We start from the raw sequence: 23385 nt of genomic DNA on the forward strand, positions 1-23385 counted from the left end.
GAAATGACGCGAGGCCAGGCCCCTAACCCACGAGTCTGACTTGTCTTTATTGTATTGTGTGACACGAGACTAATATGTAGATTACGAGTGCATGTACCATTATTTTCCTACTGTCTTAAAAGAAGTCCCTGAAGTGAGATAATACGTGAACCAAGGAGGTCATACAGTGGAATTGCGTTAAAACGCATCAAGGCTGATCTTCAGCCTTGTTAATTCGTCACTTTATTTTGCCCGCAATTTAGAATGGGACTGCTGCCTCGGTGTTTACTCCGTTTTACACAACGTGCGAGTACGAGTCGCTGTTTTCCACTCTCGGTTGTGTAGAAAATCGCGACGGGAAGTTGCCATGTTCCAAATCAGTCCTTGGGGCGATAATTCCTGTACTTATGAAATTGCACTTGTCCTTAACAGCATGATTAATTTTTGCGTTTTATAAACAAATGATTAAATGTACACTTTCAAGCAAGGGAAAGAATTGACAGATGGAATAGAACACTCTGTCATCATCGAATGATATCCTTGCTACTGGACGATTGTGAAACATTTACTATTTGTATTTTACAAATAAAGGACAATTTTTTGGGCCTGTATACCCCCTCACTTTCAGACAGGGGAAGCGCTTTTAATCACCCCCCCTCGACTTTTTCGTGGTGAGAAAAGAATTACCGGTACAGTGCATTGAAAGAGAAGAATTTTGCGGACTTCCCAACAACCAAAATGTATCATCTTTAGCAACTAATACGCTGTTTTGACGTTAGGTAATACGTACATGTACATTACAGATGCACACGTATCATGAACATCAACCCCTGGCGTCACATATTCTCAGACCCCCCCCCTTTAAATTTCCGTGGCCTGACAAGTCCCCCTTGCAATTCCCCATGTCCCATCATATCCACCCCCAAGGGTGCACCCCTAAAAATAAATTCCCATAGACACCAATGATAAATCCTTATATTTCAAACTTATTTTTAAAATACAACTCGCACAGGTGTCCAGGCTGGACAGAAAAATAATGTTTGACGTGTCCTCTTTCAATTTTTAGTGGTGATGATGATGCCGATGATTTTTTGAGAAATTCTCACCTAAAGCAAACCGCCCCTAAAACGAAGGAAATCTCACTGCCCGGAAAAGTAGCCATTTTAAAAACGCATCCCTCTCAAAACGGTTAAATCGTGCCACTTGCGGACCCGATTGCATCTATATTGCTCGGCATTAGAAGCCCCAAAGTCCTGGCAGACCAGAGGCGATCGGTGTCATGTTTCTTGAATTCCCCAGGACTCTCCAATATAGATAATTTTAATGGTATAACTTCTATTAATGAGCTCAGCGGACATATTTCTGACCTATTTGCAGGGGTGCACCCAAGTTCCCTGCACAAGTGATTTATACGCTGAAGGATTTAAATGACCAGTTATTCGCAACGCCGGCGTCGGCGAAGCTTGTCCCACAAGTTATTTCTTAACTTAGGAATAAGGGAAAGAACCTCGTGGTTTCCGAACAAGCAATAATGCTAGGATGGAAAAAATGCCCTAAAGTGAGCAATTTTTGAAAATGTGTCACTACTTCTCAATGTTACAATTTTGCTTCTATCAAGGATTTATGTTTTGTTATATCATGGAGGAAGGAGGGATCCAGCAAGAAATGAGACCGAGGGGTACCCCCCCCACACATGTTCAATCACTATACAACTCTAGACTATTGTTTCCCAACATATCCCCTCAGATGTCTGAAAAGAATTCCTCAGATTCCAGTGAGATAATGATCTGTCTGTCTCATATCTTGCTTCATAATGTGTTTTGCCGGGAGAAGATAACCACATACATGTGCATATACCATAAAGGATTTATCCCATCCTTTGGCCGCCTCCTACAAGAACCGTTCCTCTAATCAGTTTATTGACATTTCCTAAGACAGAGTGCACCAATCAAATCTGATTTGTGCCAACACATATTGCACGAATGCTCGGATGCGTGATAAATTCAGCCGCGGAAATCAAGGCACGACGCACAAGCGGACACAATAAGAAAGGTTGAAGGCCGAGTTTTAGTGACCATGATGAAGTCTGCCCAGGTAGCATCAACGCGGAACAATGAGTATGTACATTGAACATTGTATTACACGATTATCATTGGTGGTGTGTGTGAACCACAGACAGGTGCGAAAAGCCAAGAGAGCTACAGCGACCTCAATCTATCAACCAACCAATGAAAATTGGAGAAAGTGTAGTGACGTCATTATTGATCGCCATGTTGGCAATGTTTGTGACGTAGCGTTTCAGGGTCAGTGCATTTGAGCTAGCTGAGCGGAGAGTTGAGTTCAGTACGGTGGATGGAGACGTCGACATCGCTGTGCATATAGTGGCTATAGATGCGGGTCAGATTGATGTCAATATGTTGTGGAAGATGTGGTGAACTAACAAGTCTAGGAACATTTTCTCTTTGGAGAGCGAAAGGATAGCCTACTGCTTTAATTAGTTTCGAGAGTGCTGAGTGTCAACAGGTGTTTCACGTTAATTGGTGCTTTTTATCAACGCCACCATGACTGACCGGAACACATCAACTAAATCCTTCAAACAGAGAAAGAGCTTCGGTAAGTCACTCGGCTGCGTTCATAATAATTCCCTTGCCACTTTGCCATATTGTTGCTTCGCCCTACCCGACGCGTTTCTTGTTCACAGGTAGGGCCTAGGCCAATTTAAGTGTCGGATTGCCCATGCAAATGTGTTGATTTAAAAAAGTCTGAAGCATGTTAGACTAACGCTTATTATTCTCATCTCAGTATAGGCCTAGTTCGACATGTTTGAACATGTTGAAAATATTTTCAGGCTGAACATCGATTTAGTTACATTAAGTTTTGATAACAAAGCGTACTGGCTACATTTTGCTGTGAACTGGTCAAGCACGTTTCATCCGGCACATAGGCTATCCAGCAATGAACTGAATTTGCCTACCAATGTACCATGTACTTAAAATTGTCAACCATGGGAATGGACCACAGGGCACCAATCCGGTGCGATGTGGTGCATTGGATCAATTATGATGCCAATGTATTAACCAGCCATGCAAGAGTTAGTAGCAACATTGGATAGACTTGTTTGTAAATTGGCCTTTCTGCATGCACTCAGGATCCAAGTGTATAGGCAAATTTCTTATTTTGTTCAGCAACCCCCCCCCAAAAATAATTGGAAATGGTCCATGTTTGATTCCTGACTGGGTCCTTGTGTGGATTTGGTTCTCAGTCCCTACCTGTACTTGATTCCGTAGGTTTTGGCCTCAGTATTCCTCAGGGGTTTTCCTCCCACCTCTATAATATAACTGCTTCTCATTTTGATGACAATGTGCCTGAGTCTTCAAATATACATGTATGAAGTTCGTGCATTTCTTGGAGGAAGAAGAAAGTATTGTGGGTAATTTGCTGCTATGATTGATGTATCCACATGTATACATTATGACTTTGAAAACCAAATGTATATCAGCAACCAGGGTCATTTGATTGTGAGTTTCTTATGCCTTACATTTGAGGTCACGCTCCGCCCATTCAGCTGTTAGGGTGACATGGGATTTTCATGTACGAGCCACTTGAGAATTTAAATCAAACTCAGGCCCAATGCTTTGATGTCTATAATTTCATTATCACGTAAATCATAAAGAAGTCTTTTTTTTTCAATTTCAGCTGCAAGAAAAGAGGAAGTGGCTGGTATCAGAGCGAAGTTCCCTAACAAAATCCCAGTAAGTTCCTTCCACTGGATGTTAGGCCTTTCTGAGTTGTACAAGGTACTACCTGTACAGTTGAGTGAAGCTGTGTACTGGCTTCCAAACCTTCCATTGGAGTGTGGCACGGGGACCAGTCACGACCACTCCAATAATTCCCAAACTTTGTACCTGTAGGTCAACTGTTCACAGATTGGTAATGCGGTGATCACTTCGTATACAAACAATTAGTGACCTGTTCAGATAAGTTAATACAGAGATCAGGGGTTCCTCCATGTTGTCAACAGCTATAGGGATGTATTTCCTGAAATTTCCATGAGGCATGCCTGTCTTCTACATGCAACACTAAACAACTCCAATGCAACCAATCAGTTTGTACTTCCAAATTAAAAGGTGCTCTTCTAGAGGATATTGTAAATATTCTGGAAGTATTCATTTTCCTTGAGTAAAGCAGTTTTACAGGAATGGAGGCAAATCCTCTGATTTCAAGATAATTTGACGTGAACCTTGGGGGTTAGGATTGAATAACACAAGTTTGCAGTGCACTTGGTTTTCAGTCTTCAAATTGCAGATTTTGCTTGTTTTAGTCATTAAAACTTGAAGCTGTATTGTCCAACCTTTTTCAAAATACCAATGTTCTTTTCTGATCAAATCTTGAAGGAACGTGACATCCGGTAAGTTGCCAGTAATTGATTGCAGGCTGTTATGCAGTTCAAAAAGTGCTTAAGCACACAGCAGCTCAAGAAGTTTGCAGCGAAATCTCTGTTATCATTCGTATCAAGTGATGTGGCTTGCTAGTATTTTAATCACGCATCACATGATTTTTGTCTTGTTCAGTCCTAGGTACTTGATGCACATACGGGGCGGTTGACACTACATACATGTACATGTACCAGTAGTGTACACACACACTCATGACATGTATTGCTAAGATTTTATTCCTTAACTGCAGTTTAAAAATGCATGTTCACTCTAGCTCCACCTGCCTCCTAATTTGAAGCAGGATTCTAAAATTGAAATTATTTTATTACTTATCATGGATGATTTGTTTTTGAGTGATGACTGAGTGGAAAGCTCATAACAAGTGCAGTTATACATGTAGGGGATTATGAATTCAATATGAAGATTGATTTTCGAGGGGCCACACCCCCGAAGCATGTACATGTTGTATGCATGTCTTCTTTCTGCAACCAAAGTGGGGATGACACTTTTGGGCCAACAGTAATAACAGATTTGTTGATTCCTAAAGCTTTACACCCTTTCAAAGTCTACTAGAAGATTATGGAGGATTTTGTAGGGTTTAGCGAGGTAGAACTGGTCAACTTTTATTTCTTGTTGGATTTGATGACTCCTGGAAGGGCCAAGTGCAAAGACTTTGGCCCTAGTTTCATGAATGGTGTGACATTAAGGAGTATTCTGGAAGAGCCCCCCTTGAGTTCAGGTTCAATAGTGCAAGGTTTGCTGGGTAAATCACCGGACCCGCACACACACGTACACCCATACTGACAGTGTACAGTGTAGATGGACAGTATGGGATTACATGTCTTTAATGCATAATTGTCTATACTTGTCATGGTGAGGGTCTATCTGTTGTATAATTTGCATGTAAAGTTTGTGGTGAAATATAACTGAATGTACATGTACCTCGAGATCCAGTATCTAGGTTGCAGTGTCAGTCATATCTATAAAATAACATGCAATCTTGGACATACTGTATAGTACCCAATCTCATTATAAATGCATTTTACATTTGTACATGTAGACTGTATTTGCACCTAATCAAGCATGGCACTGACGGAGTGATGTATACCTTACATGTAGAATCAACTGGAACTCCCCTGGAGAGAAAATATTACCCAACCTGCGTTGATGCTTGCATGGGCCTTCTCTGTGTTTTCAACAATGGCTTTTGGGTGAAGATGACTCTCAGTTGAATGGGAAATGTCGGTATTGTTCCCTGGAGGGTCGTTTGGGATTTTTGTAATCACTGGGTTTGGGGAGTTAGTCAGAATAAATAGTCTGTGTGTCTATGTATGGACAATTGTACATATATAAAAATAGTTTCCCGATTACATGTTCTAGCGTATGTATTGCTTATGTTGCCAACATGGGATGGGATACATGCTGCCGTGCATAGCGATATCATCAGCACGTGGTGCTAGTCTACATATGTTTGGTTAATAACTAGCAAATAATTCGTTGTTTTGGAGGATAAATTTTGTGATGTTTTCGAAGTTTCGATATTTCTCCAAAATCTGATATTTTCAATATATCAGTATTACCAAATAACTAAAATCAGCGATAATGATATCAAACCCATTTCGATAATATCAATATATCAAGTTCAACGGTGCTTATGTACTGGTAATGTTCTTGTACCAGTATTTGAACCTTAAGTGGTGCAGCTGAACCAGAGATTGAGATTTGATGGGTTGGTCAGGTGAGGGAACCACAACGATGATTGTGACCTTAGCATTTCAGGCTTCACTGATCCCTTTGTGTATTATGAACAGGATTACAGATATAACTAATGCCTGTTTAATCCTTACAGTTGGCGTTTCTTCAATATTGTGTAATATCCCAGCCATTCAGAGTTAGAAGTCAGGTGGAGGTGGTCGGGGATATAAAATGCATGTACATTGTACACTGTTTCCAGGAAGTGACTTCTGTTTTCTGTTGTACGTGTAGGTGGGCCAATGTGTTGAGTCATACTGTAGAAAGCAGGGTGTTGACCCAGTCTACATTTAAGGCCAAGAAAAACAATTCATGTAGCTCTGCTTCCGATAATATGCCTCTTGAAAAGAGGGTCGGTAGGTCGGTCATTTTTTTTGGTGCTGATTGAATGGGGACAAAACTGCCAAATATTGACACAAAAGTGATAACAATTTGCGGGAATCAATGTGAAAATATTTACAGTGGACAGTTCTTAAGGATTATGGATGATTCACACCACTGTATGCACAATGCTACTCGGGTAATCACGATGGGAAACTGGCTATATTTTTTTACAAATGTCCATTCAAGAATGGGATTAATATTAGCGGGAACACTGCTGACATTAAGAGTATTCTTAGGCATTGGGGACGTACCCGTGGTACAGCTACCTAATGGTACTGTGCACATGTACGTATACTGGTCAAGGTGTATGAAAGTTTGCAGGCTGTGTGCATAGGAAAAGCTTTGAAAGTTGAGGGTTGAATGTTACCAGTACTGTGCACTTTGAGGCTGGTTGCTAGACATGACTTGTTTGTGAGTGCGGTCATGTTTAGTGTTACCATATGTTTTGTGTTACTCTTTCCCTTCCCTCCCCCAAAAAGAGAGAGAGAAGTTGTATTTCAGATGTTGGTCACATGGACACCAACTTGTTTACACTGTACATGTACATGACAGGTATGGTACGTGAAGATAGATATTAACAGGCAATTTAATGTTGTTGCCTGTGATATCAAGTACGTGTATCAGTGTACTATATTGTGTGTAAAACAGTACCAGCAAATTGTGGGTTGTCGTGGGCAGTTGCAAAGCATTTTGGGAGGTAAGGGGCTATTGCAGGATGATGTAGGTTATAGTACGGCTTGGGCACTGTGAAATGTTGTATTTACAGGGTCTCGCAAAGCTTGTGTGCAGAATGAATGTTTGGCCCTGGCAGCAGGGTCCAGATATACATGTATGTAGATTGAGGGTCTTCTCAGGATGAAGGTGGCGATGTGTATTGAATTAATGTGTGGCCCTTTGATAATGTCTGCAAAGGCGGATTGTCCTACCAGGGTATGATGTAGGCGGGTGTGCTCAGCCTTAGTGCACTTGCCACTGGTACATTTTAGTTTTGGACGTACGGTACTCTTTGGAAGAATCTTGTCCAAAAACTTTGTTTCTACAGCCGTGGCAGTCTACATAAGTCATCAGTTTATATTGTAGCCTGAAGTACCTTTGTGTATTCACCATCCAGTGTCTGTGATCCTCTAGCTTTGTTGACTCAAACCAGTTCAGACGTCACTGTTTTTCGGCAGTGTCTTTTGATTCTCAATAAGCACTTGACTTCAAAACGATTCTTGAGTGGTATGACATTGTTGGTTGATATGAATGCTGTTAATCTGGGACATCAATTTGTGCATTTCTTTATGACAAATAGACTGATAATTGAGTTCATCAAATGTTCAGGCATTTCTGAACAGTGAAACTAAGTAAAATTAATTGATTGCCCATGTAGTGGATTTCTCACATTAATGTAGGGGATTTTTTCCTAATATTTAATTAAAACCAATTAATTGAAAGATACCACCAGAATCATGATATGATGAGAAACATTGCCTTGTGTGTATTCTATATGTAGACCTTATTAATATCTCATGGTTACAAGTGACCTAGGCTGCATGGTATTGTGGTCATTCTGACCTCAGCCCAAGAAGTCACCCCTTGTTGCACAAGTCAGAGACAAATATAGTAAACAAATGCAAAATCCAGCTGTGTTCCTGGTAAATTGAATCCCAGCTACACAAGTGCAATTCTGTAAAACACCCATGATTTGTATGGCCAAGCTTTTGATAAAATGCGACTCCTTGATGATGAGCTGTATCAAACTCTTCCCTCGGGCAAGAATAGAGAGTTAATGGAAAATGTCCTTGAATTGGAAAGGGCTGCAGACAGTCAACTGTTTGCCTCTGAAATTGCTTTTTCCAAACAATACAGTTATGAGTGAAAAATGGCTTTTTACAGCAAATAAAATTGAGAGTCAAAACTAACTTGTTCCAACAACAGAGGTAAAAGTTTGCTACAGAATTTAAGTACATGTATTCTATAACTTAGACAACAGTGTTCCCCAGGCACCAGCGCTAGTGATGAAGTGAGTCCCATAGCAAGTCCATTGTGTAAGTCCATCATATCACAAGTCCTTCAGTCTTAAAGGCCTGTTCCCACTACAGCCTCTCAACCCAGGTTGCACTCAACCGTGGGCAAGCCCACGGCTGCCCTGGGTTGAAAATGGAATTTTTCAACCCTGCATTCAACCCAGCATTGTTTCACACTTGTTTCGGGGGTGAGTTCAACCCAGAAATGAGCACAAACAATTTTCAGTCTTGGGTGAAAATCTCAATCCTGGTCCGGAGCAGGGTTGAGTTCAACCCGGGTTGAAGTCAATCTCGGGGTTGACGCAGGGTTGGAGCAGGGTCAAAAATTTTCAAGTGTGAATCGCCGCCAGTTTTCAACCCTGCTTCATCCCTGGGTCAACCCCGAGATTTGTGTAGTGTGAAAAGGCCTTTAAGACAATTCACAGGCCACTCAAATGAACTGTGACAAAAACACTCATTCGTCATTGTCACCCTGTTACTGTTGACTCGCCCTGTCACTCTTGTGAAAAAGACTTGAGAATGGACTTGACTACGGCAGACCGACGCCAATTTCATAGTTTTGGTTATGCATCTGTCAATTACAAGATGCACCCTTGCCTTCCCCCTGTCCCCCCCCCATTCTGAGTCTAATGATATACCCCCGCTGATGCACCATTCGCACATTGTTTGACAGACAAACACTTCATGAGGGATATCCAACCCATAACCGACAAGCTCTGCAACTGAGTTCCCAGTCTATTGAGCAGCTCACGTGGTCATTCTTGACCAAGCACCAGTCTACATTTGTGTCAACCTTTTATGTGAGCGTTATTGTGGTTGTTTTGTACAGAAGCTACTTTGGTAGTTTAGTGACATTAGTGACACATGAATGAACTACTGGTAGCACAAAGAAAGAAGGGAAAGCCAGCCCAAGATCCAGTCATGGTTGCATGGTGTGGATCAAATACATGTATACCGGTACATTTGTACATTTATACATGATCTTGAAACAGCCATGATGCATGTGTCCTGGAGTCCAGTGGTGCAATGATTGGCACACTAGTGGAAAAGTCTTTGCATTTCGCTTTGACATTAGGCAGTACAAAGCTGTACACTACGTGTTGCTAGGCAAAGCTCTTCCAAGAAGACACAGATTGAGCTGCTAGAACAACTTTCCATATTTGTTCATTGCCAAATATCACACTGTGGTACTTTTTTCAATCCTGCTAGTTTCGGTACAGATGGGGCCAAATTATTCAAAGGTCCTAGGCAGTGCTTAATGGATAATCTGACCCTTAAATGCCTGTAACAAAACCAGAATTGATTTGACAATACGCATACCGCATTACTGGTTTATGACGCTCTGTGGTATTTGTTCCCCTAGCCTGCACCTCTGCCATGATGGATGGTGCGTGCCATTTACAGTAGCTGAAAGCTTGTTTGAATGGTAGATGAGTCACTTCAGAAAACTTGGTAGTAGTGTCGAGAGTTTGTTTGTATAGTGTCTTTGAAATGAAATCATATTTTGGTGCTCAATTGTCAGCATGAAAGATACATGGCTGGCTGCCAGCAGACAAGCCGGTTCTGCTACACCATAATTCATGTTCATTATCAGAAAAAAACAGTTAACAAGTTTGTTACTCACTGACACTTGGTCCATTGTGTGATCAAGTCAGACAAGATTATACATCGGCATGTTATGTATATATTTCAAATAGATTCTTTAGGGATAAACCGATTACTCATCCTAAAAAGCCTGATTATTTTGACTCCAATTGGTAATTAACATACCGTACTGGCATCATACATGTGTGGGAATTTTTTCTCGTATACGTACTCAAAACTTGTTAAATGTTTTCAGATTCCTCAAAATGACAGTGCCTATTTAGTAAAGTTCTACATTGTTTAAGTTTTGACAGAGTCAGTTAAAGTGCTGCCTCAGATTTATCCCAATAATGGGATTTCAACAGGTGGAAAGGCTTGTGGTAGCACCATGCAAAGGAATATATCTCTCTATGAGTATATGTGGTTCTGAAAAGAACCGGGAGTATACTCAATATTTCGGACTGCATGCTCAGTCCGTCGTCAGGAGACACTGAGCACGCAGTCCGAAACGGTGAGTATACTCCCGGTTCTTTTCAGAACCACACATACTCGTAAGAGAGATATATATTCCTTCGCAAGGTGCTACCGCAAGCCTTTTCACCTGTTGCGGTCCTTCACCTTGAATAGCCTGAAATTCAATGTGATTTCATTTAGATAGTGAATGAAAGATTTTAAACATCTTTAGGTGCAGGTAGTGGTTCACAGTTGATTTTCTGTGATTTGGTTGTAGTGTTTTCACCGGGATAGATTTGGAGATTCATAATTTGTGAATATTTTACAGACCTACTCTGTTAACGTTTGTGTGTACTCCACTGCAGATCAACAAAAGAGAAATCTGTGTTTGTTTTCAAGCTGTTCGTTTTTGCAGTATTTCAAGCACGTACATGTCATTACTCCAGTGATCTTTTCTCCAGACAACCTTTGGAGAACGACAAAGAAATCTCCCTCTGCCCTGCCATTTCAGCCAACAGCAACTGACGTGGAGCCTGGTGTGTACATGTGTGCTGTTTTGTCATTCTTCAGCAGTCCTCTGCATATACACAGGCACTGTAGTACATGAGTATTCCGGTGCTTGTTGAGTTGAAGTTTCCAAAGGCTCTGCAATCTGCATATTTGTTCCCACGATGCGTTGTGTAGGTCTAAGCAGTCAGTGTAATATAATCGATGGTTTATTTTCAGAAACTCTAAAGAGGCTGAAATGCACAGGTGGTTACTGGTTGCATTTACTGGTATTTATAATGTGATGTGTCAGATGTTCATGTATGCGTGTATTTGGTTGATATTGAGGGCAAAATTCAGGTCTGAAGTCTTTTCACGTTCATGTACATGTACCCGTACGTATTGCTCATCCATGCACACAAACAAGGCCAAACATGTAGTTTTGACGTACATTTGCACTAGTGAATCATACACATTTGACATGGATACGCATAAATGAACCAACGAGCCGTAGTTTGACTGTACATTTGTACGTGCACTTGCCAATCATAGGACTGTATCAGATGCACCTGCCCCCCCCACATTTGTCATACAATGTAGAAGGGGAAGGATAGGGTTGTGCTCATTCATATTTGAGTGTCTGGCAGAGTTAATGACGAGCCCTGTTGCCTCAGTGCAGTAGATCACGACCTGCTATCTTTGCTTGCTGGATCAACATCAGGACAGGCTGGCTGTAACAGGGATCCAGTGTCCCCAGGGAATTACAGCAGGGACAGCTGCATATTCCATACATGGGTGTCTCTCGAAGTGTAACATTACACATACAATTGAACATTATGCAGAGTCCCCCAGCATGTGTTATTGGTATGTCTGTTTTCCACAAATCCATTTGGGGTCTGTAGGCTGTGGAAGGTCGGCTGAGACTGGCTTGGTATTGGGTTGGTATGGTTCCAACAAGCCCGGTTGCTTACTCTGCAGCTTGAGTTGGTTATTATTTTTCATGGGCTGTGGATCAAACTGTGGGTTGGGAGGGTTTACAATATCCTCCCCCCCCTCACTCCATAGTAGGAAGTGAAACATGCTCTTGTGTGTTTACCAGCATTGAAATGCTATATACATGTATCATGGGCACTCATGTTCTGATTGGCAGTTCATTGGCAAATTTGGCGTATTTCTGATTCACATTTGAAAAGCACATTTGTAAATGTAGACAATATGTGACCTTGGGTAAAAACATTCTAGCTTACAATGGCAGTACTGCCTGACTTTTACATGTACTTTTGTCAACGTCTGGAAATGCCTGTTTTTCATCGATGAAATGAGGTGCGGAGTCATTCGACACGCTGGTCGCTCATTTCAAATTCACAGGTTTGAAGTTGGTTAATCATAAAGCTGTTAATCTAGCCCCTGGCAATGATTGGAAAAGGGTCCCTGTGTTTGACAGCGGCTACTGCTGACCCTCTTGTTGTGTAAAAAAACCACAGTGACATTTGGGTAAAAAGAAATCTTGTAAATTGAAAGAAATAATAAACTAACGTGTAAACATGTTTATTTGTGAGATGACAAAATATGGATGTGTTTCTTTATTTAAACTTTCCTGCCTTCTGACACCAGGTTTATTTTTCTGTGTTCAGACATTGTTTCTAACCCACATCCAGACCTGTCTCCTGACTGCATTGTAAAGCCAGTGGGTTGCTGGCCTGAAAACATTATGGTTGTTTATTCAATATTGTTGGTTACATCATTAAAAAAAATTGCTGGCTCCTCTGTTGAGAAACCTGATAACCAGACATTTACATGTATTTGTATATGCTGCAAGTTGACATATGAGATCCATTGAACACTAGGCAGCAAGGACATGTATGTATTTGTGTTACCAGCTTCACTAACTTATTCTGATTACTTTCTTGTTTCTTTGCAGGTGATTGTTGAGAGATACTACAAAGAGGTCAACTTACCCCTCCTAGACAAGACCAAATTTCTGGTCCCCCAGGAATTGACAATGAGCCAGTTCGTTACAATTATAAGGTAATGTATAGTGTACACCTGTATGTGTACTGTCAGTCCTCATTTATTAGAGGTCCTTTGGACTTCGTAGAGTACTTTGTTTTTACAGGAACCTTGTAATTATCAGGAATGAATACAAAGAAAATCAAAGGATTTGGATCTAAAAATGTCCTTGTTATAAGCAGAATGTTGCATTAACTGCGCTCCTATTGTCAAGGTTCAACTGTATAATGTTGCTTGTGTGCCCAATTTAGACAGTAGTTTTTTTAGGGGGAGGCGGTGGAATGCTGTGAGGTAATGATTGACTTCCATTGATGCTTGGCTGATGAATTAAGAGATTAATTGAAGGAATTGATTTTCGAATGGTGCTTAAAATGACATTGACAAGGGTTACTGCTTGTAAGTTCAAATATAATGGTAGTCATTAAACTGTTACCCTGAGAACGTGCAATATGGTTAGCTGTTTTACTCACGTGTGTCAGATATTAGATTAGCTGTGACGTCAGTGTTCAATGTCCAACCTTCCCAGATCAATACATTACACAAAAGGCTATAAAAGTAAAGGCAGTATGGTTATTGGGAAAAAATACATCAAGTGTGATAGCCGGCAGCATTCGATTAATGAATTGGAGATCTCTTTACCAAATTTGACAGCGCAAGTGAGGACAGTTTGGAAAGCGTCAGTGGAGGATTGTTTCACAGGGAGAGCTGAAGTTTATGCTTTGGAAATGGGAGACACCTGCTGTGTCTATAGAATTGCCTGTTCGCACCCCACATGCATAGGTGTAGTACAACATGTCAGGTTTTCCTCAGATGGGTGGGATATTTCCATGAAACAGTTGTGATTAGAATAATGCATTCAGCATACAGTGTACCGTACAGAGCTTGATTTGAATGTGAAATGAAAGGTGTGATATTCATGCTACTGAAGAATTTGTGATAAGCGTAATGTCGCCAGAAATATCAGAGTAAAGTGCACAGAGCTTGCATCGAAACATGAATGAAGTTCATTGCCCTGTGAGGTCACAGAACTCGGAATGGCCGGGTACTTATTTTCCATTGAAGTATAAAGTTAGGGCACCAGTTGGACTTTGGCTTGGGCTCAGTCGTCTCATGAATAATGGGCAGTTGACGGTGGAATGACGAGACAGTTAGAAAATCCCTACAAATTTGAGCACCTTTGAATCACATGTACCTAAATGGATCATTAGTAATACTTACCTTTAATTAACAATTGGTAACTATTTGGACAAGAATTTTAACGCAGAGCAAAATATAAATTTTTTTTTAAAGGTTATTGGCTTGCTTCACATCTTCTTTAATCTGTCCATATGGTTGTGGTTACATAAAATGTCTTTTTTTTTTTAGCTTAATGGTAATGCAGGGTGATCAGCTCATTTACATTTGAACAACATCCCACTCAGCTTGTTACAACCTTCAATTGTGTTTGATCAGTCAGTGGTGTTTAGTCAGTCACCCACTCCACTTGATTGTGGTTGACCGTAAGGTCAGGGCTGACAAAATCACTTGACTTGAGGATTATTTGTCAGGAATTTCTGGGCCACTCATATCCTAAATGATCCTGGTACATTGCGTAATGGACTGCACATTGGAGTCAGATCATGCTGCGGGCATTGTACTCGGGCAAGGCACTCTTTCACAAGCCAGTTCTTATGACAGGAAATGTACAAGTGTGGTTTCAAGCCTTGAACATTCCCTTTAAGTTTCTGACAAACAATTCTCAGAAATGAAATTACACAATGAAGTAACAGTGGCGAGCCCAGGTGAAATTTCAGACAAGTGTTGAAATCACTTGTATGCAAATTAGAATTGGCTGTATCAGAGAGGTTGTGATTTAAACCTACCGTAGGTTGAATTGGGAAATGAAAGTTTAATTTGTCCAAGTCAAAGTGAACAAAAATGGACTGACCAAAGTTTGAACTGTTGAAAACAACTGTGGAAGGTAATGGTGTAGGCCTATCCAGTGTTCCTAGTAACTCTCATGCCCAAAATGCAAGGATAATTACCATATTTGTTTATTTATAAAGTGTTTATGATAGGCACTGATGGCATGTGGACGGTGTTTGACCCACATATGTACGTGTGGAGAGTGAACAATGACTGTGTGGTTGATTGTGCATGTTTACATATGTACATGTATCTGGTCGCAAAGTGGCTGTTGTGTCCTGTGGCCGAGGGACTTTTGCGCGACAACTTACGTGAGCTGTGCTTCGAGGGTTAAAAATGAACAGCATTTTTCTCGATTTTACTCAAAACAGTGATCTCCAAAAATGAAACAAATTCGTGAAATGATGCACAACTTAAATGACAAACCCCTGAATCGGCCAATGAGAGTGTAGAGTACTGAAGTGTGACATCCATTTGAATCAGGAAGTGCCGTACAAACGAATGGAGTATGCAGGCATGTTGGTTCACGCACTGGTTCTCGCGCCTATCCCTTTTGCACACATAATTGTGCGCATGACTTACAGTGTGTTTCCACTTGAATTGGGAAAAGGTGGATCTTGATCTGGCATTTTGGTGTGATCATTATCTTACCGCGACAAAACCGCAAGTCATGTTCCCACTTACATGTATGTTTGATCCACCTTTTCAGATGGAAATGTCGAGCCTGAAAAGTCACTGAGTTCGGTATTGCGCATGTGCTAGCTTGCTGAGTTGGCAGTGTTGCGTGCTGGGGCGGCATGCGTGTGACCCTTGTGGTGTTTTGGGTGTGGAGTTCCACTGACGTGACGACCTTGAATTGGACCAAATGTTCAGCCTAGTACGTTATCTTTTCAAACTTTGCTTCCGTTTTTGATACTCTGTCACACGCTGCGGGCTATACGCTAACACGGAATTAGTTTTTGATGGAAAGCAAGTGAAATTACACAAATGAAAAAGGTTAAGAAATGGACGAATGCGCAACAAAAATTGTGAAAGGGCAAGGCACACATCGCGGCATGCATGCATTGCGCTACGTGGTGACACATTTTGCTAGCCCGTAGTTCAGCAGTTATTTATTGTGCATGCTGTGCATGTTAAAAATTTCACATGAGCTACAGGCCAAAAAATGTACTTCTTTGTTCATCAGACCGCAAAAGTTTCGTGCCGCTGGTGTAGGACGGATGTTGACAGGTCAAATTGCCGGATCTGATCCACCTTTTGCGTTCCCATCTGATTGTGATCCGCCAATTGCTGGATCTGATCCACCAATTGCAGGATCTGATGCACCAATTGGGGGATCTGTATCCTGCTCCAGAGGAGGATCAAGAAAGGTGGATCTGATCCTGAGCCACCTTGTAACGGTTAGCGTTCCAACTACACACAATTGCCGGATCTGATCCACCAATTGGGGGATCTGATCCACCAATTGGGGGATCTGATCCGGCAATTTGGCAAAAGGTGGATCAGATCCCCCAGTTGGTGGATCAAGTGGGAACGCGGTGTTAGTCACTTCGGTACTCCATAACAATTGCCACCCAAAATGGGTGACAAATAAGAATATTTTTAATGCAAAGTACTGTTCCCTTCACCTCACATCAGTAAGTATTAGCAGTGAAGCATTGCACAGAATCTCTGTCCAGAAAATCAAGGATTGGAATGGGTATTACAGGACGCTCTGATGCAGAACATGCCAAAGCCTCATATTGAGTACCGTGATTAACTTTGCATAGGGTGATGTCTTGTTATCAGTTACCACTGGTAAACATGGACATGTATTTCATTTAAACATGTTTCTGTCAGATGACTCATAATGCAGTCATAAACCAGTGGCATGAACCAGTTGAAAGACCCAACATTGTGTATTGCTGAAGCATGTGTGCTTGACAACATGTCAAAATAACAGGAGTGTGTCAGGTGGAGCATTACCATGCATGTACATGTATTGTACCCTTCTACCTATGGAGTGTGTGAGCCTCTCTGTTGTGTTGTAGCAAGGTCTGTCTTCTCATGCCATTGTAGGTGTAAATCCACTTCATCCTCTTCAATACAGGCAGGGAAGGGTTGGTAGTTGGTTAATCCCCAGACTGTAAACAAAGGGAGCATTGTGACGCTTTGACCTCGATTTCCTTGATGCCCGCTAGCCACAACAAATACCAACATGCCTTCTCTTCCTCTCCTTTCATGCAGAAATCGCATGCAGCTGAGTGCTACACAAGCTTTCTATCTCATCGTCAACAATAAGAGCTTGGCCAGTATGTCCATCACGTTATCGGAGGTGTATAGGGATGAGAAGGACGAAGATGGCTTCCTGTACATGGTGTATGCATCACAAGAGATGTTCGGTTGATGCTGTTGGCCTGGCAGGCTTGGGAATGGAAGGGGAGAATGGAAGAAACGCCAGACAGAGATGTATATTTTTTTTGAAAATTATTCCGAAGGAAACGTGTATATAATATAATGCTAAGTAGAAACAGGGAGGGAAAAATGGTTTGAGTGTTATAGAATAGCAACAGTGCCAGTGAAATTCTCATTGGTCATCAGGTCATGTGACCTGTCACCACGCCATTAGGCTGATTATCTCTCCACTTTAACAGAATATCAAAGCACAAACAGTAGACAGATATGATTTGGAACATTTACACGTTTGTTGTCAACAGTATATTTGCATGCAGTTTTCAAACTTCAGTTACAACACTCCTATTCCTATACAATTATGCGGAGCACGTTAAATCCGCAAGACATTTCACATTTGGTTTACTGCATGTGCATGCGATTGATTTCGTTACGGACACCTCTCAGAGACAACTTTAAATTTCAGAAACTGCCTGGCTCAAGCAGAATATTTGAATTGTGTTGAGCGACCTTGAGCAGTGCGCCACAACATATCTTCAAATCAAAATCAACATTTCAGTTTTTTTGGTGAGAGGCCGCTCAGTCAGCATTTAGGATTTGTTTCGCGCAAGAAAACAGAGCGTGTAATCTGAATGTGTCACAGAAATATTCAAGCGCATCCAATCCATCTTCAGCTGTGGGCTTTGTTTCATTTCAAAGGCCTAGTGGCACTACACTAGGCCAGACTTATGCACAGAGTTCGTGGCTGAACAGTGAAATCGCATGTGGTTTAGACCAGCATGATTTTGTTCAACAACAGTCTTTCGTCTGGGTATGCTAAGGCCAGAAACATGCATTAACATGTACGTGTACGTACTCTGCGTGATCACATCGTTAGTTTTGTGCCCATTTGTTTGTCTTAGAGTTTCAATAGCTGGTGTTTGGGCAGATGCAAGACTTGTCTGAATAATCTGTCGGGTGTTTGATGAAAAGATGCTTAAGTCAGGCGAAAATGTCTTCTGGAAATCAGCTGCCATTGCTATGGCTTCCCTCACTGGTGACTGTTTGGCACAGGTTTGACATCAGTCAACTGGCTTCTCATTTTTCTTCAATAACATGATCTCAGCCATTCTGTTAACTTCTGCTTGCAAAAAGTTAGAACCCTTTCTAGTTAACATCAGAAGTGGGAGCGTTTGTTGACGTTAACTTGCATTACATGCACAGTCAAGTCTTTTTCATGAAAAATCACTGTACTGAGATGGCACGTAAAAGTTTGAATATTCAAAATTATTCTGAAAGAACTACTAACTTCCGAGAACTTGCACCTCATACATGTCAGGGAGGGCATTGTAATTATACATGTACTGTACATGTGTAGGGATGAAGGACCAAATTGGCATGGACCTCACATGTCAAGGACAAACTCCAGATTTTTTTGTAGCTCTGCGTCCAACATTCTAAGGCAGACTCAGTGGCCTGATTGAGGACCCTGTTATAGCAGTGTTCTCAAGAGGACTGCTGAATTTGTAGGGAGATGCTGATTTGTCAAGCTGAAGTCACAGGCAGACCCTCCATTGCAACCGCTCATGGCCTTGGCGCACCAGTACCGGCAAAATCCTCCACCAGTTCAAGAAAATGCAGTCCTGAACGTGCATAAGAGCGTACATACGTAACTGCCTATTTCTGTGTCATACGCATATGAATGCATTGAATGATGTAGCGTGTGTTGAATCTATGTATTCAATTTCTAGTGGATAAAAAGTGATATGCAGTTTGGAATGAATAATGCGCGTGTTTCACTGCCTCCAGTAGCCTTCTACTTGTACCATGCCATACTAGTAGTTTATCTGTACGCATTATGAACAGAAAGTAAGAAAGCAAAGGATTGATGATGATTGTCATCCTGCTATTCTAAGTACGTTTTGGGAGTGTTCACTTTATGCAAAGCAGTGGACAAATACAGCGTAGCAAGTTGAAGGATCTCCAAAATAATGCTACTAATTTAATAAAAATAAAGCTAAAGTCTATTGTAGGCACGTGCAGAAACCTGTGTGTAAATTGAAAAGCTCTATTGTCTACTTTCCCTGATAAATGTCAACTGTGGCAGGCATTGAGGATTAAAGTATTGAGTTATTTCTCTTTATTGGTTTACTGAGAACAAACAAGTAATTATTGTAAAGTGGCAAAACTCCCAACTGTAGAGGGAGGTGTGGCTGCATTGTTGCTTGAGTAGAATTGATCAAATTCACATACTCAAAAGTATAAATAACCTTATTTTTGTACTGATTTGCTTGAAAAAGTTAACATTTAATAAAATCAGCAAGACTCATTGATAATAAGCATGAAAATGTGTGTACATTTTAATTAAGACTTTGAGGTACATCTCAATATAAAATACGATGTTTCTGTTTGTAATTTCCAAAGATTTGTTTGATTGTATGAATTTGTAGACTGTTTGGATAAGTACTTTTCAGAATGCCTGTACATAGACAAACACTGCAGACTTTTGATTGATTTGAACTGGTCCAATTACTGTATTCCCACTGTCTTTTGTCGATACTGAACCAGTTCCAGGTCAACAGGTGTACATCGGCTTTGCCAAAGAGTCGCAATCATCTATCACTGGTCCTGGCATTTTGTTTGTTGAAATATCTCATAAACGTGGGAGGATTACAACATGCATAAAAAGATGCGGTATCTAGAAATACCAAAACGGTGGAAAGCATAACTACATGAATGTGCATGCAGAGTTCTGTTTCTAGAATGTGATTGTGAAACCCATAGCAACAGTGTACAACGGCCAACATTGCTTTAGTGACCATGGCACATCAGTCACATCTTTTTATTTATACTTCATTTCAAGTGCTGTTGGTTATTTGTTGGTTCTTGCAACAAGCGCCTATTCAGAGCTAACGCAGACCTTTTACATGTTGGACTGTTTTCTTGCCACACGGCATTGCTCAAGTACCGTTGACGACCCTTGTCCTATCCCTCCTTGCAAACGTTTAAAAGTCAATTGGCAGTGTGATAGGAAAAATGTCAACCACCTTGAGCATTGCATGACCTACCCCGACAAAAAAAAAAAGTCATATTTGTACAAGATGTGGGATGAGATAAGGTGGCGTTCAGTTCAAGGAATACAAATAAACATGGGACTAGTGGCATGTGTTGAACTGTTCCAAGTTTGAGTTTTGTTACAATCATGAGATGCCATCTATTGAATCCTGCTGCTGACATTAAAAGGCAGTGGAAAGCAAAATCTTTGGTCCCAAGTCCAGTGACTGATATTAAAAGAGATGCGTATTAGTTGCTGGCACGTGTGCATGTGTGTGTCACGATGCTTCTGCCATCAAGGTGAAAAAAGTACTTCTGGTAATATCTTCCTCAAGTTACAAATAATATACAGCAACATGTGTAGGCCTGCCTTCTTCATTTGTCTGCCAAGTTGATGGCATCAACCGCCAATGTAGTATTCATTGATTAAATATCCTGTGATGGTGCACTGAGTGCCAGTGCAATGTGCAAGCTGATTGAAGGTATGCCATAATGCCAACAATTTCTGAAATAGGTTTGAGGCAGTCTCTTGCATGCTACCACGTTGTATTGTCAGTACTTTCAACTCTTGTTGGAAATTGGGGTTGAAATGAAGGGGCCAAATCTATTGACTGATATTGGCATTACAAAAGCAAATAACTGTTTTAAATGTGTTCATGAAAATTTGCATGAAAAAGTGTTGGTTAATTTATTTGTTTGCATCTGGAAGTTTGGGCTCTTTGCGTTAAATCTTAACAGTAAATGCTAACTTTCAAATGAGGTTTGCTTAAAGAGTCTTGTCCCCTTTTTAGGGATGAAACTATTAGGTGTACAAGACTCGCTGAACTAGAATGAGAAATGAGCAGAGATCAGTCAGGTAGTAGCTAAGCTGTAATATTTAATTCCTGGGACTTTAACTCAGAAATACACAGTGTGTAGGCAGTTGAGAAAATCAGTGCAACTTATGCTCTGGCCATTTCATGTTCATGGTCCTCAAATACATTCAGTTTTAACTGCAATAACAAATTTTGTTCTTTTCTCATGAGTTGGCCATTTGTGGTAAAGCACTTTTTTTTAACTATTCACTAAATTTGAAATCATGCCAGTCATCAAGTCTTGTCAAGGAATGAAACACATTTATCTTATTTGCACAGCATTTTGAATGTGTGCTGTTGCAGAGCCAATTTGTTCTGGGTCATTTTGTCCTCCAGGAAATAAGGACTGGTAAAATCACCGGGAAGGTCGAGCAACTAACAATGCTCAGATTCCCAAACGCTGGGAAATCTAGGGATAGAGGAATATGGTTGGACTTGCCAAGGGCAGTGTTTGTTGTGTCCCAGGGGAAGTATAATGAATGGAGTGGGTCAGTGCACAGATGGAATCTCAGAAGAGGTAGTAATCGTTGGTTGTGGCGTTCATGTGGTATAGAAAGTGGCATCAAGTTATTTACAATGTGGGTTATTTTTTCGTCAGACCATATTTGTGACTGTTGTCAAGTTGGGTATTATTGTCAAATTGCATACACAGGGCTTTTCCAAAGAATGCTTTGTTTAGTCCCTGTGACCAAAACACCCCAACCAGACGGCGCACACACACACAAAACCGGTTCCCATCACTTTGTAAGTTATTTGGCTGTGTCTGAAACAGGTACATTCCTGAAGACATTCACTGTACATGTCGTTAACAACGGAATGCTCAGTTTTAATGAAACCTTAAAGTAACTGCTCATGCTGAATGGGGAGGGTTGTTGTTCTGTTGCAGGCTTTGTCTTCAGGTTTACTGTTGGATGTACATCCATGAATGTAGTTATTAGGTTGAGATCCCTTGGCCCAGTGCAGCTCAGACACCTTCACAGGAACATCACATTGCCTCGTGCAAGGCCAGTGTTTGGAGTACTTCTAACCGGAAATCATTTGAACTGTAATAAATTGCTGTACCCCACATGAACCTGCAGTAGGAGATGTGGCCATGATTTGGAAAACTGGCCCTGATCTCTCCCCGTAGCCTTGGGAATGTAGTCACCTAATACAGACGTAGTGTAGAGGACCTTGGACATTTTGTTGATTTGATTCACTTACGTGAATGAGGCTGAAATAGAGGACTTAATTAATGTATTAAGATTCACTTGTAGTGCTATGTGGAAGTGCCTTTTTTGATTGCTTGGAATTAATGAAATACTTGTAATTAACAGTATCGGTGGCTTAGGGTTTTCAAACTTTATATTGCATTCTTCTGCCTGTATTTCATATTGTACATGCTTATCTGTGAACAGTTTCCTTCTGTGCATGGTTGAGTAATGTGTATGACGCTCATTGCATACCTTTGACCAGTAAACTCTAAGCACTACTTTGATTGGTCAGTGTTGATTCATGCATCAAGCATTCTGATCGGTCCAGCGTGGAGACCTACAGTATGTCTTGTGAACCTTTTTCATTTAAACGGTGATCACTTTGAGTACTAGAAGTTGAAATACTAAACCAAATTCTGCTCTGAAATTTCTTGGTGCCTTTTGTCTTCAATAACAAATCCATCTCAATGGTCTACATGTACTTGTATGCATTTATCTTTATTGTAAACTTGATTCGAATGCAAACGTGGCTTTAATGCATTAAAATGTATTAACTCACGAAGTGTCTTTTATCCCATATTATCTTGTTGAACATTTCAGTAACTTCAAAACAATATAGTGTATTGGTTCGAACAAAAAAGATCCGTATTAAATTAACAGTGGTGTTGGTAGCAAGAAAAAAATGGTGGTATTTTGGACGTTTGATAATAAAATAATCTGAAAATCATTTTATTCTGTGTGAAGTTGATATTTCAACTGACGTGTGGTGAAGAGAGTTTTGCTTGCATTGGTGCATCGGACATAGTAGCTTTGTGATAAGAAAGATTGAGTTTGAAATCATACAGATATCTTTACTGTTCATGTATATGAAAGATCTGAATTTAAGGAACTAGTAACTTACTAGTTGAGGAAGGGG

The 23385-nt window shown here is 40.8% G+C and overlaps 1 protein-coding gene across 1 annotated transcript; it reads left to right on the top strand.

Annotated features, from left to right (window-relative positions):
* Positions 1-2284: 2284 nt before the first annotated feature.
* On the top strand, positions 2285-23196 carry map1lc3c (microtubule associated protein 1 light chain 3 gamma). The gene is made up of 4 exons (XM_022225652.2): positions 2285-2592; positions 3676-3731; positions 13005-13111; positions 17225-23196. The coding sequence occupies exons 1-4, from the start codon at positions 2541-2543 to the stop codon at positions 17382-17384; spliced, it is 375 nt and encodes a 124-aa protein (XP_022081344.1). The 5' UTR covers positions 2285-2540; the 3' UTR covers positions 17385-23196.
* The last annotated feature ends 189 nt before the right edge of the window (positions 23197-23385 follow it).

Source organism: Acanthaster planci, linkage group LG01 (assembly GCF_054643075.1).
Source record: "Acanthaster planci isolate LZ-2023a linkage group LG01, COTS_SCS, whole genome shotgun sequence".
In the NCBI taxonomy this organism is placed as follows: domain Eukaryota; kingdom Metazoa; phylum Echinodermata; class Asteroidea; order Valvatida; family Acanthasteridae; genus Acanthaster; species Acanthaster planci.